Source organism: Rhea americana, unplaced genomic scaffold, assembly GCF_003343005.1.
Source record: "Rhea americana isolate MKP2758 unplaced genomic scaffold, rheAme1 scaffold_1, whole genome shotgun sequence".
NCBI classification, from domain to species: domain Eukaryota; kingdom Metazoa; phylum Chordata; class Aves; order Rheiformes; family Rheidae; genus Rhea; species Rhea americana.
Window position 1 is genome coordinate 18,448,127 of NW_028185038.1, and position 13,410 is coordinate 18,461,536.

A 13,410-nucleotide genomic window follows, 5' to 3' on the forward strand; every position below is an offset into this window, starting at 1 on the left:
TGTGGATGGATCACTGTGCCCTGCAGGTTATTCGTTTGCTGGTACTGACTTTGTGTCCTGACCCGGACCAGAGAAATGGTGTCGTCGTCCTCCTCAGAGAAGGACTACAACTCCCAGCATGCTCTGCGCTCCCCCTGCCAAGAGGCTGCCTACGGGGAACTACAACTCCCAGCCTGCACTGCTCCGCAAGCCGCTTTCCTATTGGCTGGCTGTGCCGGATGGCGCGAACCTTTTTCCCCACCTTCTGGTTCTCTCCCGTCTCCGCGGCAACGGGAGCGCAAACAAAATGGCGGCGGCCTGGCCTGAGGGGTGACAGGATCTGGGCGATGCCCCCGCCGCGTCCTCGCTCCTTGTCACAGCCCATGGCTGGGAGTGAGGAGAAGGGGGAAGAGGGCGGACCCGTGGAGCTGCCTCCCCCTCCTCATGCGCCCCTGCAGCACCATTCCCGGGAGGTCACCCCTGGGGGGCCTGGGGACAAGGCCGGCCTCCAGCAGCTGCAGCTCAAGCTGCGTCGCCAAGAGGACAAGGAGGAGGACGAGGAGGATGAGGAAGACGAGGAAGAGGAGCCTGTGGAGGTTCAGTTCAGTGCCCCTCATTTATTTGGGGAGGGGAATATTCATAGGGGAAAGGAGCTTTCCCCCTTCAGGGCTCAGTATGGTCATGGAGGGCAGAAGGAAGAGGTGATGGGGGTGCAAGCCAGTGATTTGTCATTTCCATCCAAAGGAGGAACAAAGCTTAGGCCGGTTTAGTCTCTGTTTCTCTTCACCTCCCTTTTCAGCCTTTTTTTTAGAGTCCCTTCCAACTCTTTGGTAGCCAGGATGGTTCCAGATTGCCTCTCTCTCTCTCCTTGGTATGCCAAGCATGGGGATATGCTGGCATCTGAATTGCCAAATTAAACCTCTTTGCCATGCCCTACCCTGAGACCCAGTAAGTCCCTGAGTACAAGTGAATATGTTCTGCCTGCTCTGCTGGGCTCTAAAGTGCCCAGTGCCACAGCAATATTGCTTAATATTTTTATCTAGTGGAAATGTATCTGTAGTCCTTCATTAGCTGTAATATGTAGGTGCTATGATTTGGATGATTACATTTGAAAAATTATTTATCTTGGTCCCTAGATTAGAGATCGTTGTGTGACTTCTTCCAGCTCATAGGAATTTCACAAGCCATTGGTTTATTTTCTCATTAAACCTACGCACTGGTTCATTAGTACCATCTGTCAACTACCCTCTTTGGCAAAGATTTTTCTCTAAAGAGCAGCGCTAGCTGCTCATGCTAAAAAAAATTTAAAGGGCTACTAGTAACATGGATATGTGGGGGACAGCGCTGGAGATACGTTAGTGCTGATTTGCTGAGATGTTAACATCCCTAATCAGGGGAGGGTTGTGGCTCAGCATCTCTTAAAACAAGTGATTTTTAAACATATCTGTAAACCACAAGGTTAAAAAAAAAAAGCAAGCAAAGAAAACTGTTGAAAAAATTGACCTCAGCCTTTTAGGAACCTTTCTAAATGTTTAGAACTAGTACAAGACATGTTCCTATTTATCTGTTCTGAGGACTGTATTCGTCATTTTTCCTGTAGTGCAGTGCCTTAGCAGGGTGATGGAGCACTGAAAGGAGCATTTGATTGATGTCTTTTATTAAACTCTGTTCTGAGTTGCCTCCCGAGCATCCCCAGATTCTGCAGAGTGTGGAATTTGATTTCCTTAATCCAGCCTTCTCCCCTCCTTTTTGGTATTTTATAGGGTCAGTTTGATGGAGTGTTGGATGAAGACACTGTGGCTGAGGGCCTCCACAATCTGGGGCGCTCGGCCCCTGGTATTGACTACGTTTATCTTAATCTGACGCTTCCAGTAAGTATAAGCAAAGAACATCATTGTAAAATGCTCCTCTGCTCATTTCCTCTTTTTGACTGCAAATAGCTGATCAGGCAAAAATTTTTCAGGAGGCAGATTCTGTCTCTACCTGTCAATGCCATTGCTTGTATATGGGACCTTTGACAAGACACAGCATGACTTCTACTGACAGCTGCTATATCAGTACTTTTTTTTTCCACTTCTTATTGGCAACAGCAATAAGATTTTTCCTTACACAGTCATCAGCTGTGAAAAGGAGTCTTCCTCAGTGAGTTGGAGCAAAAAGAGAGGAACATGCTAAATCTCTGAGAATGCAGCATTCAGCATCTATTGAGCAGAAAGTTAAAATGGTCTAGTCTATTAAAGATGAATTCCTGCAGGCCCCTTTTGTATGCAGTCTTGTTTTATGGCATTTTCCCTAGCTGTGGCTCGCTCTCATGGCTGCATTTTAAAGTTTGCTTTTGACATTTTCTTCATTTGTGACTGGTCTGCAGGTCTGACATCTCTCTCTGTTTGTCATCCTGTTCTGGAGCATTAAGTGCCAGCATCCAGCTAGAGAGAGCTTCAGGCACCTCTTCAAAGTCTCCTGCTACTGTGCTCTCCTGGGAGAGCAGGGTGAGGTTATACAGCTAGTTATTGAAGTCCCTCTGTTTTATTTTTCCAGGGTCATAACTTAAGTGACATTAACATTCTCTCCAGATACATTTACCTACAGAAGTTGGAACTTTCATATAATAAAATTAATGGTATGTAGTAAATACACTAGTAAATTCTTGGGTTGTGAAATCATTTAAGATGAGAAATGCGGTGTACCATGTAGCTTTAATATCAGAAAGCCTGGTCTACATCTTAATGGCCCAAGTACTCCAGCTCTACAGACTGAGGCAATGGCTAGATCTTCTTGAGAATGATGTGTGGACTGTTCATACATCTGCACCAGCATATGCTATTCAGTGGGAATGTGAAGATTATTGTCCAGTTTATTATCCAAAAAGTAAAATGCAAACAAGCATGTTAGTACAAGGTTAATTGAGATTTTAACACATGCATATGTCAGAATGTTTAAAGTTATGCCTAGTACAGTTTCGCTAGTCTTATGCTTTCATTTGGCAAGGCTTCCCAAACATGACAAAATATAAGAAATCGTGTCCTGAATTTAGAATGGTCATAAATGGAGACTGAGGTAAAACCCATTTTTTTCCATTCCTTCTCTCTTTCTTTCATACCCCCCAATTCATTTTTTAATCTAACATCATAAAGAATGAGTGGCAACCTGTTGCATTATTTCTTTCAAGTTTTTCATTTCACTTGAAGTGCTGGAGTCATATGATAGCAAAACTATTGTTAAGGCAGTACTTCCCTCTGCTCATTTTGCTAACAGCTTGTGATGACTATGTCTGAACAGAGCAGGGACTTTACCATAGCAACTAATCATTTCATCTTCTGTAGTATCCTAAATCTTTTTCTCCAATAATTAATAAATTAGGATAGAGGTATTCTCTCTATCATTTTAGAGGTAGATAAAATATCAAATTACATTTTGGCTTATGGACCAATCAGTTTATATAATAAGGATTTAAAGTATAATTCAGATGATCACTCCTAGAGTTTTAGAAACCCTCTTTTATTCTACTAGAATGTGTTAATATATCTGACTTCAGCATTTTAAACATTGCTTGCTGACTGTGTGATCCAAATTGATTCTTGATTGCTAGTGGACATTATCATATTTTCACACAATAATATTTGCATTTACCTATGTATTTTTATGCTATGTTTCGCATTTTGCTTTGTTATTAGATCTTTCTTGTATCAGTCACATGCCTTACTTACTGGAACTCAATGCCTCCAACAATGAATTGACTACATATTTTGTTTTTAAGCCACCTAAAAATCTCAAGGTAAGTTGCAGAAAATGCTTTTTGTTAGATTTAAATTCAAGATGATTTTCTAAATAAAGTTTAGATTTTGTATTTGGACATATGCAAAAGCCAAATTTTATACTTCCCTTATTCTTTTTTCTTACTTTATTTGATATTTTAATAGTTCTTCGGAATGTTTGGATAGCTTACATTGCACATTTATGTCTTTTTATTTTCTTTCTCATTCTGAACCCCAGCATGCTCTGGGAAGGTATATTGTACAGCTGGCTGTTCTAGCTAGAGGTAAGTTTAGCCAAGATTTTTATCCCTGCTGCCAAATTAATCAAACCTTTCCTAGAATCTGTTCCCACCTTTCAAACTGACTGATGCCAATTACTGTTGGAAAGTGTGTATTTAAAATGTAGCTGTATGCTATTCTTCCCTTTGCTATTATTTCATGTAACCCACTTTGGGTTATAAAAAGTAGGAGGTTGTTTTGAAATACTGCCTGAATATATTTCTCTGTCTTTTTCATCAATTTTTTTAATGTATGTATGTATAATCGATAGGAATTGCCAGGAAAGTGTTGTTGGAAGAAGGTACAGCTTTGGAAGTCCCCAAAATTTGAATTACGTGTTTCATAAAAAAGAGCCTTTCTGTTTGTCTCGCCCAGTATTAGTATTAATGATCTTCTTACTTCTTCCACACCCTTGATCAGAAGTTTAATGTTGCAGCTATTTAGTTTCAGAAAGCAACTGTAAGTGAAAAAGACAGAAAGTAACTTTGTCTTTTTTTTCTTTTCAGGAAGTAGATTTTTCATGCAATCAGATTCCTAAAATGCAAGATTTATCAGCATATCAGTCACTTACTAAACTCTTACTGGACTGTATCCTTTCTGGAAACCTGAATGGGAGAAAAGTTGCTTGTTTACTTTTTGAAGAACTGTTTGTTTCACATAGGTACCTATTTTCTTTGTATTTTTCCTTTATGTCGAGTTTTTATGTAAAAAGAGCATCAAACCATTATAACTCTGCTGGTGAAACTGATGTTAATTTACTAAAGCATGCATGATGTTAAAGGTATTTGTGTATATATGTAAGGTGTTAGCCTGCCAGAGAAACACACCACCATCACCACCACCACTTTGCAACCTGTAAAACTAAAAAAGTGACATGTCACACTGTCTTCACATGCCAGAGGTAATAAACAAATGTAGACCTCTTCATAACCCATACCATTGGGTTGTGAAGTGTGTTTTGAGTTTAACTCTTGGCAGCCAGGTGTAGTATTTTTATAAGTTATATACCTTTTAAGATAAATTCAACAATAATCAGAAGAAAAATGCCAGCTTTTTTATATAAAAAAGTTTAGTAGGAAATCAACTTGGAACAGTAAGCTTCTTTAAATGGAAAAGTTGCATGTTGTTTAATCTTAGACATAGCTGGTTGCTGAGGTCCTACAGAAGATCTGTGGAGAGCAAAGACATTAAATGACAGTGAAGAGAATCTTTAACGGAGAGAAGACTTCCTGGAGTGTGCCATTGTGTGCACACACACACAGAGGGAAGTTGGTGCTGTCACTATGGTACCGTGTTTTGTGGGTTAGAAACATTGTTCTGGTAGAAATCAGATTAGGAGTGGAATTGCAAATTTTTTCTGTTACTCTTAGTCTCCCTGAAGTTTCCTTTGTGCTTTTTTGAAAGGTCTTCTGTAATTTCATGTCAACGTGCTGCCTTACTTACAGTCACTTCCTGAAGGCTTAGTTGCCTTTTCTCTTTGCCTCAGAAATTACACCTTGACTTTATGCTCTGCAAAAGGAGAGGACAGCAGGCAGTTGCAGTTTTTTCTGTCTCTTGTCGTCGGAGTAGCCCATTAACAAAGGATATTAATACAATGTCTTTTTTTATGTAGGAACAGATAGTGCTTTTGCAGGGCATCTAGGTTACATTATTCACACATTCTCCAAAGTGTACAGGTGATACTATTCTTGTCAGAAAATTGTGATACGGCTCTAGCCCTTTGCAAGTCTAATTTTCCATTGCAAAGCAAAAACCGTATGACAAAATGAAAAGGAAGAGAGATCAGGGGTTTGGATTGTGGATGATTATCAGTATTTTTCATTTGGTTTGAACGCAGCAGCATGCTGTCTTCAATTTCTTCGTTTGCACTGATTCCAGCAGGATGGGGAGAACAACTGTTTCATGCATACAGTGGCAATGGGGCCCTCTGAAATTGAGGAAATTGAGTGCAGAATTTGGAAGTGCAGAATTTAGAACAGCAAAGTGGCACTGTTCCTAACCTGTGTGAAGCACTCCTCACAGGAGACATGGCAGTCAAAACAAGCTGTTCTTTGTAATTGTAAATGAAAGAACTATTTTAAATATCATGCAATGGTGGAAATATTTGGCATGTATTTTCTCAGTGACAGTAACTAAGTATTTCTTGCCATATTTAAGTGAATTATGATGCAGATGGAAGTGTCACTGTAAGTTTTTCTGACAGGTGCAGACACAAATATACCTGACAGAACTATAAATTAATTTACAGGGAGGAAACTGCCCAAAGGAGATAGGGAGACAGCTTGAGCAATAATATCTGACAAAGCATTATAGTGGCCCATTAAGACACTAAAATTGATTGTATTACTTCTTAGTGCTGAGCATATGATTTGCTGCATCATATTGATGCTTACAGCTAAAACATCTTGGACTCAGAACAGGCTGGTGCTTGTGTTTACTGGCAGCAATTGATTTTTTTTTTCTCTCATTCATTTTGACCCAAATTCTTTGTTCACCAAAGTTTTTCCTCTCAGTGGGAAGAGGAACAGGCCTATTTTTGAATGCAGATCAATGAGTATCTGTCAAATACAAGTGCCTGTGGATGGTTTTGGCTTCTTTTCTGAATGTCTGAGACAGCCTAGTGTGAGGTCCTTTGAAGAGACGTATCTGTGCTAACCAGTTTTTTTATCTTCCTCTCCTTACCCATTTAGGCCTGTGAGTGTAAAGCTTAGTAATAGCGTGCAATTAAGTCCTCATGGAGGAATGCAGTCTGGCAAAAACAGTTATTAAAGATGATTATATTTGCCCTGGCTAAGTATTTGGTTTGGGTTTGCAATAACATTCAGACTGAGGAAAAAATAACCTGATAATTTGTCCACTGCCTAGTAAGACTAGAAATTTTAGTGTAAACTCAGTTGTCCCAGTTTGCAGGTGGAGTTCATTCTGTCAAGTCAATTAAAATGAAAGAATCTTTTCTTCTGTAATTGTCTAAATGCATTTCTCTGTGTCCTGCATGTTGTACATAAAGGTGTTCTGTCTGGGATTTTTCTTCCAAATGTGCCCTACTGAGACAACTTAGACATTATTTTCTTCATTAGCCTGTATTCTACACCTTACCTACCATGATTAGTGCCCAGCTAAATTTGAAGACATGGCCCATATGTTATAGCCTGCACACGCGCATCTGATGAGAAGACCGAAGAATAACAGTGCAGCTTTGCAAGATACTGGCAGAAGTAGTTTCTTCTCCAAATTCGTGTTCCTTCATTTTCACTGCTTTCTCAGTTTGCCATCTGCCCAGTTATCCCAGCATCACTATTGTGCTGAACCACATCACAAAATTAATCTGGGTTAAAAAGTCCTCCAAAAAGAAGAGGAGAATATTTCTAGCTGAATCAATTGAGTGACTAATTGTCCTGCAGCCCCCCAAAAAATTTTGGCAGTACAAAAAAAGAGGCAATATGCTTCAGAAGTGGGGTGGGTATGAGCAGCTGGAATTTTAAGCTCCTTAGCATAAACATTTTATGTCCAGTTCTCTGTACTGCAGCTCCATTGGCTAATTTAGCTACTAATTATTGCTAAGATTTTTATACTTGGTTATTTTCCTTAACTGCAAAAACCTCTGTATAGTTAATAACATAGAGGAGATAAGAGGACTAGAGAAGTGTCATAGTCTGATTCATCTTAGTTTGTCACACAACAGACTCACTGCAATCAGTGGCCTTGAAAACTTACCTATCAAAATTCTGAATTTGGTAAGAAAGAATTAATTGCTATTGTTTTCCTGTCTATCTTTTATCAGTATGTTAGTGCCTTAATAAATGCATAGATAATTGCATGACAAGTTTTCAAAATGTATTTAATAGTGAACACAAAGAAATTTTTATTAATGCAAAATCATAGAATGAAACCAGTTAGAGGGGTGCTCTAGAGGTCGTCTGGTCTAGGGCCAAGTAGAGAAAGTTGCATGGGGCCTTGCACAGTTGAATTTGAATTTCTCCGAAGGTATTTTGTATTTGCTGTAGATAGACTTTTGCTGTGCAAGAAGTTACATTATCTATGCTGTGCAGTTCCTATTGTACAGTACAGAGAGTAAAGATTAATAAAAATTCTTCAGAAAGTTGTATTCGTGGTTGCGGTGAGCAAGGATACAAGAAGGAGAAGTGAAGACTGAGTAGCCTGCATTCATTTTAGAGTTTAGGCAAATTTCATGTATTATTAAAGGATCTGTAATGAGATTGGAAGCTTCACATTGCTAGCTTTCATAGAATCATAGAGTTGGTAAGGTTGGAAGGGACCTCTGGAGATCATCTAGTCCAACCGTCAAATGAGTGACCCGTACAGGGAATGAACCCGCAACCTTGGCATTTCTACATTTCTAGATTTTTGGTGATATTTATCTCCTCTAGTTTCAGATGTCTACAGTGTAGACAACTGCATCTGAGCTAGATGTTCTCTGCTACCTCAGAAGTCAGTGGAGAGAAATGGACACTTACAGCACTGCATTATTCTGATCTAGCTGTAGATATCTGTATTAACACAAGATGCATCAGGCCTTTGAAGTCTCTGCTGACTATGAAGACAGCATAATAGGCAGATAACTAGGCCAAATATGGACCTCTACCTTGTTGATGCTTGTGCTTGGTTGGATGTGTCATGCTCTTTGACAAGGCTTGGGAAGTCATTTACCTAAGTGTTCCACAGTTCTATGCTTGTAAAATGTCCTTAATAATACCTACTTTTTTTTTTTAATCATTTTGACATACCCAATGGGAAGTGCTATGAGTATAGCAGTTGCTGCTTTTAGGAACACAGGGAAAAATATTTTTAATGCAACTGAATTGCTATAAAAATACAATGATTTATTTCTTAATAGGATTTACTTTATAATAATCATTTCTAAAGTATTTAATTGGCTTTTAAAAGCATAGAATATGAAAACACAGCATAGAAATGCACTCATATTTGCTACGAGTTAAGAACATATATGAATATTTTAGGTAGAGCAAATCCCTTACTCAGGAATGGAAGTGTTCTCTTCAAATCCTTTAAAATTTTTGAAGATTTTTTTCTGTGCTGTAGTAATAGATATAGAAAAGAATATGTAAGGTCTATACCCATCAAAGCCTGGTTGTCCCATGGAGGTCTTGCTGCTTGCCTTCAGTATTCAGGAAAAAGTAATTATGTCAAGTGGACAATAGTATGTTTTGAGTAATATATTCAAATAATGTTCATTAATGTATATTAATATATTGGTATTTCAGTTATATGGTGCCGTCAGTGAACTTAGGTTATGCCTTTACTGGCAATAAAGCTGAATTCTGTCTCATTTTTAGTAGATAAGATTAACCCAGATTGGCAAAATCATTTATAAAAATTCTGAAATAACTATAAGTGTGTGAAGATGTAAGTTGACAGGTCTATATACTTTATTTGAGAACTAGAGTAAGTAGCTTGACCATTCTGTGCCTTGATTTCCTCATCTGTTAAAAGGCCTAATAATTCTGTTAGAATTCGTTATCTGTTTTGTAAAATGCTTTGGAGTTGTGTTAACAGCTAAGACTTAATAATATAAACATGAGCCTCAGTTTTGATTCTTACATGCTGATACGATTATTTATACAACCATTTATTCTTTTTAATTAGCTAAGTAGATAGTCATGTGGAAATAATGTAAACAGATTTTAGTGTAGTGTCTTTTTTCGCTAATTAGAATAAGATACAGTTTCTCTTTTTTATGGGAGCAATTGTACCCCTGCTCTTCACATTGATTCAACTTTCTTTTCCATTCTCTTGAGATTTTTTAGATTGAAAGAATGTAAGATCTGAAGAAAGGCTTCAGAAACTGTAAATACTGCCTAGCTATATATATATATATATATATGTATAAAAGCTTCTATTCTGCTCATGTTTGCAAAAAAATAGCAAGCACATCTCTAATGAACTGGACTCTTAGGAATTTTATGCTTTACAAAAGAGGATCTCCATACAAATCCCTTTTGTTCACAGAATTTTGTGTGCACCTATTGCATACTGTTTTGCAACTAGAGCTCTAAGCCGTACCTTACTAAACGGAACAAAAAACAGGAAGAGAAGAGAGAAACTCCATGCTATTAATAACCCTAATTAAACATTTAAAAGTCAGGAAAAATGTCAAGGACAGACAACTGGATTAAATTCGAGTCAGCTGCTTTATTTATTTCAATAGTTCCTAAATATTTATTAATAGAATATGAGGCTTCTAAGCTTTCAGCACAAGGTGATGCTGATGGAAAAATATAACTTGCAAGGTTATATGGAGGGAACCATGTTGAGAGGCCATCTGGGTATGTGTTGTCACTGGGACAAAGATTAGTACAAAATCTAGCATGTTATACCTATTTGGAGTTCATAGCAGGAATGAGTATATGATTTGTGAGGCTCTGAGAAAATAAGCCATCTGCCGTCCAGTTAGAAATGCAGGTCTTCTATCTTGTACCTTGTTTGGAAAAAATGTAAAACAATGATAGTTCACAGATTTCCAAAACCTGGGATATTTTCTTGTCTAAATGAACTTAAAGGAGGGTTTTTTGGAACATTTCTGTGCATACTATAGCTGGCAGTTTATAAAATCCACCTTCTTTGAGTATGCATTGAGATGAACTGATACTGTCTAGAGATACTTTTATAGACTGCTTACAGACCCAAGAAGACTGTAGTGTATTGTTCTACCTTCAAATTTCCGTAATTGATTCCGTAATCATGTGTAAATATAACTTTATCATTACAATGTGAATTTATTTGCATATGTGTATGTGTGTATATATACACACTCTATATTTTTATGTGCATATGTATCTTCTAAATTTTGAATTTGACAGAGGTAAGAATAGTCTCTAGCCAGTATCAGCTTTGAAAGAAAACTAGAGCTCTTTTTATTATTGTTGTCTCTCACTACCACTTTGTGTAGTCACTTGAGGAATGTTGAAGACAAGTTAATCAGAAGGCAGTTCATTTGTTTTTCCTTGAAGAGTATGGAAAGCTTTAGTCTGTCATCTCACGATGAAAGTGGGGCTCAAGCCTATTTGTAATAGGATTCTAAATTATAAAGTGAACTCAAAATTTAGAGAAAAGAGTGATGTTCTTCCACAGAAATTTTGTTTCCCATCTGTAAAACTTCATTGGATTTTTTTATGCTGTGATTTTTTTCCTAGAGTTCTAACCACATTCAGAAGATAACTGGTTTGGAAAGCTTGAAAACTCTACAGAATCTGGACCTATCTAGCAATAAAATAACCAGTTTAGAAGGCTTAGAGGGACATGATCTACTAGAGGTGATCAACCTAGAGCATAATCAGGTAACATACTTTAATATTGAATCTCAATGTTTTTCTAAGAATGCATCCTTTTTTCCCAAAATTCAGCCATCTGAAGGCTTAATCAATAAATCTTATAGCACTCAAGAAATGAGTATTAGAAAAGATGACGTTTTTCCTTTAGTGTTTCACTCCAGGATTGTTTCCCATATTGATTAATACTGTACTCCTCAGGTCTCACTTAGTACCTTAGATGGGTTTATCTTTGTGCAGGTATCACTTCTGGGGCATTTAGTGCTTACGTAGGTAAAGAATTAACAGTGTTCCCTCAAGTGGAAATGATGGGGATGAGTATGCAGATTTTTCATCTTGATTATTATTGAGGGTCTTTACTTACATCACAGCTTTTTTACTGCCAGCCCAGGAGAGCTTGCTAATATCTTTCAGCCCAATTTCGTGACCACAGATTCTTCTGAGCTCTCTGTCGGAAACTTCTTGTGGTACAGAACTGAATGTACTCTATTATAAAGTGACTTTTGTTATGCAGCAGTATGTTTACTGGAACTACAATGACACAATCCAACTCATCTGTATTTGAATTTTGAAATCCAAGCCATATATACCTAATCCTTTAGATACCGAGCTTCCAGAGTCTTTAACTGCAGAAAAGATTCTCAATTCATGAATCATTTTGACATCAAAGGCAGATCTGCATATGAGAAATCTAAGAAAATAAGAGATAATAATATAAGCCAAGAATTGAACATTTTCTGTCATTTTCCACCTTTCAAGATACATTTACAAGAGTTAATACAATACACTGAATACTTTTTCTCACGCTGTGTTGAGGTTGACATTTAAAGGTACATCAGTGTATAAAATTGCACTAGACAGGAAACTAGCTAATAGTATGGTTGTCATTAGCATTAATAATGCCACTTCCATTGCCTCATGTAGTTTCCACTGTTCTTTTCAGCACGCGAAAGCTATTAATTTTGCCTCATCAAAATTTGTCTCTTTTAATGATGTTATTGAAACCATTTGATGAGCCACCACTTTTTGACTATTTTTGTCTGCAGAATAACTTAGAGTGTGCTACTAGCACTTGTTAAACCTTGAATTTTCATCTCCTTGGAAAAGCTGCGTTAAGCTGGTCAGTGCCCTGTTACTATTAAAGTTAGGTTGGTCTATCCACAGCAGTGGTGGGAGTAAAATGTCAGCTGGTTGGTGTATTTGAAGGGCTACATGGGTGTGGTGTTCTGCAGGTCTGAGGAGTTGGTTGGGAACAGACACTGGACAGAACAGTCACTTTTTCCTTGTCTCCATGGAAGGAGAGGGGATGCGCAAGATGGAATTGTTCCTCAGTCTGGAACCACCCCATATGCTGCCAGGTGGACCAGTATACTACTTATTTTTCTTTTTAGCAATGCTACTAAAGCATCATGTGGGACATGGTGCCTGTTATCTGGACTTCAGCATGTGCATCACGACCCATTAAAAATATCCAAAATATAATTCCAGCATTAAAACAACATGAGTAAGGCAAACGTGAAGTCTGTGACAAATTAAAATGTCCGAATTCAAAAGGTGTGTGGTTTTTTACTCTTGTGTAAAGAGGGAAGCTAAGTGTTAGTTCAGGACTTGATATAGAAGTTCATTGAGCTTTAGTGGAGTATTTTGCGTAGGAAAGAAATTTTTCTAACTATCACAGAATGATCTGAATTCTGTCAGCTCACTGCTACCCACAACAATCTTAAATGCCCATTTCTTTTTCAAGAACGTGCATGATAGGCTCATCTGCAAAATATGTCTCTCATTTATAAGTTCAATGATTTCCAAATATTGACTATTGGCATTCTATGAGTTGTTTAGCAAACCCATCCATATGACATTTAAGCTAATCAAAATTGTTCAGTGGTGAGGTTTTTTATTACCTTAAAATGAATATTGGATAGAGTATGGTTGATGTTTGTATATTTAGATGCCTTAATCTGCCTAAAAGTTAAGGATTGAAGTCTTCTAGGCTCAGTCTATATCAATGGAAGGAAAACAGGTATTCCTACAAGGCAATATATATATGTATGTATGTATATATATGTGTGTGTGTGTGTGTGTGTATATGT

At 37.7% G+C, this 13,410-nt stretch overlaps 1 protein-coding gene across 1 annotated transcript in view; it reads left to right on the plus strand.

The window, feature by feature from the left end:
* Positions 1–271: 271 nt before the first annotated feature.
* LRGUK (leucine rich repeats and guanylate kinase domain containing) overlaps positions 272–13,410 on the plus strand; it is a 53,458-nt gene continuing 40,319 nt past the window's right edge. The window contains exons 1-7 of the mRNA XM_085299766.1: positions 272–575; positions 1,743–1,850; positions 2,518–2,599; positions 3,654–3,754; positions 4,520–4,601; positions 7,623–7,747; positions 11,186–11,329. Coding sequence (XP_085155892.1) covers positions 327–575; positions 1,743–1,850; positions 2,518–2,599; positions 3,654–3,754; positions 4,520–4,601; positions 7,623–7,747; positions 11,186–11,329 — 891 coding nt within the window. The 5' untranslated portion in view covers positions 272–326. The remainder of the gene's footprint in view (positions 576–1,742; positions 1,851–2,517; positions 2,600–3,653; positions 3,755–4,519; positions 4,602–7,622; positions 7,748–11,185; positions 11,330–13,410) is intronic.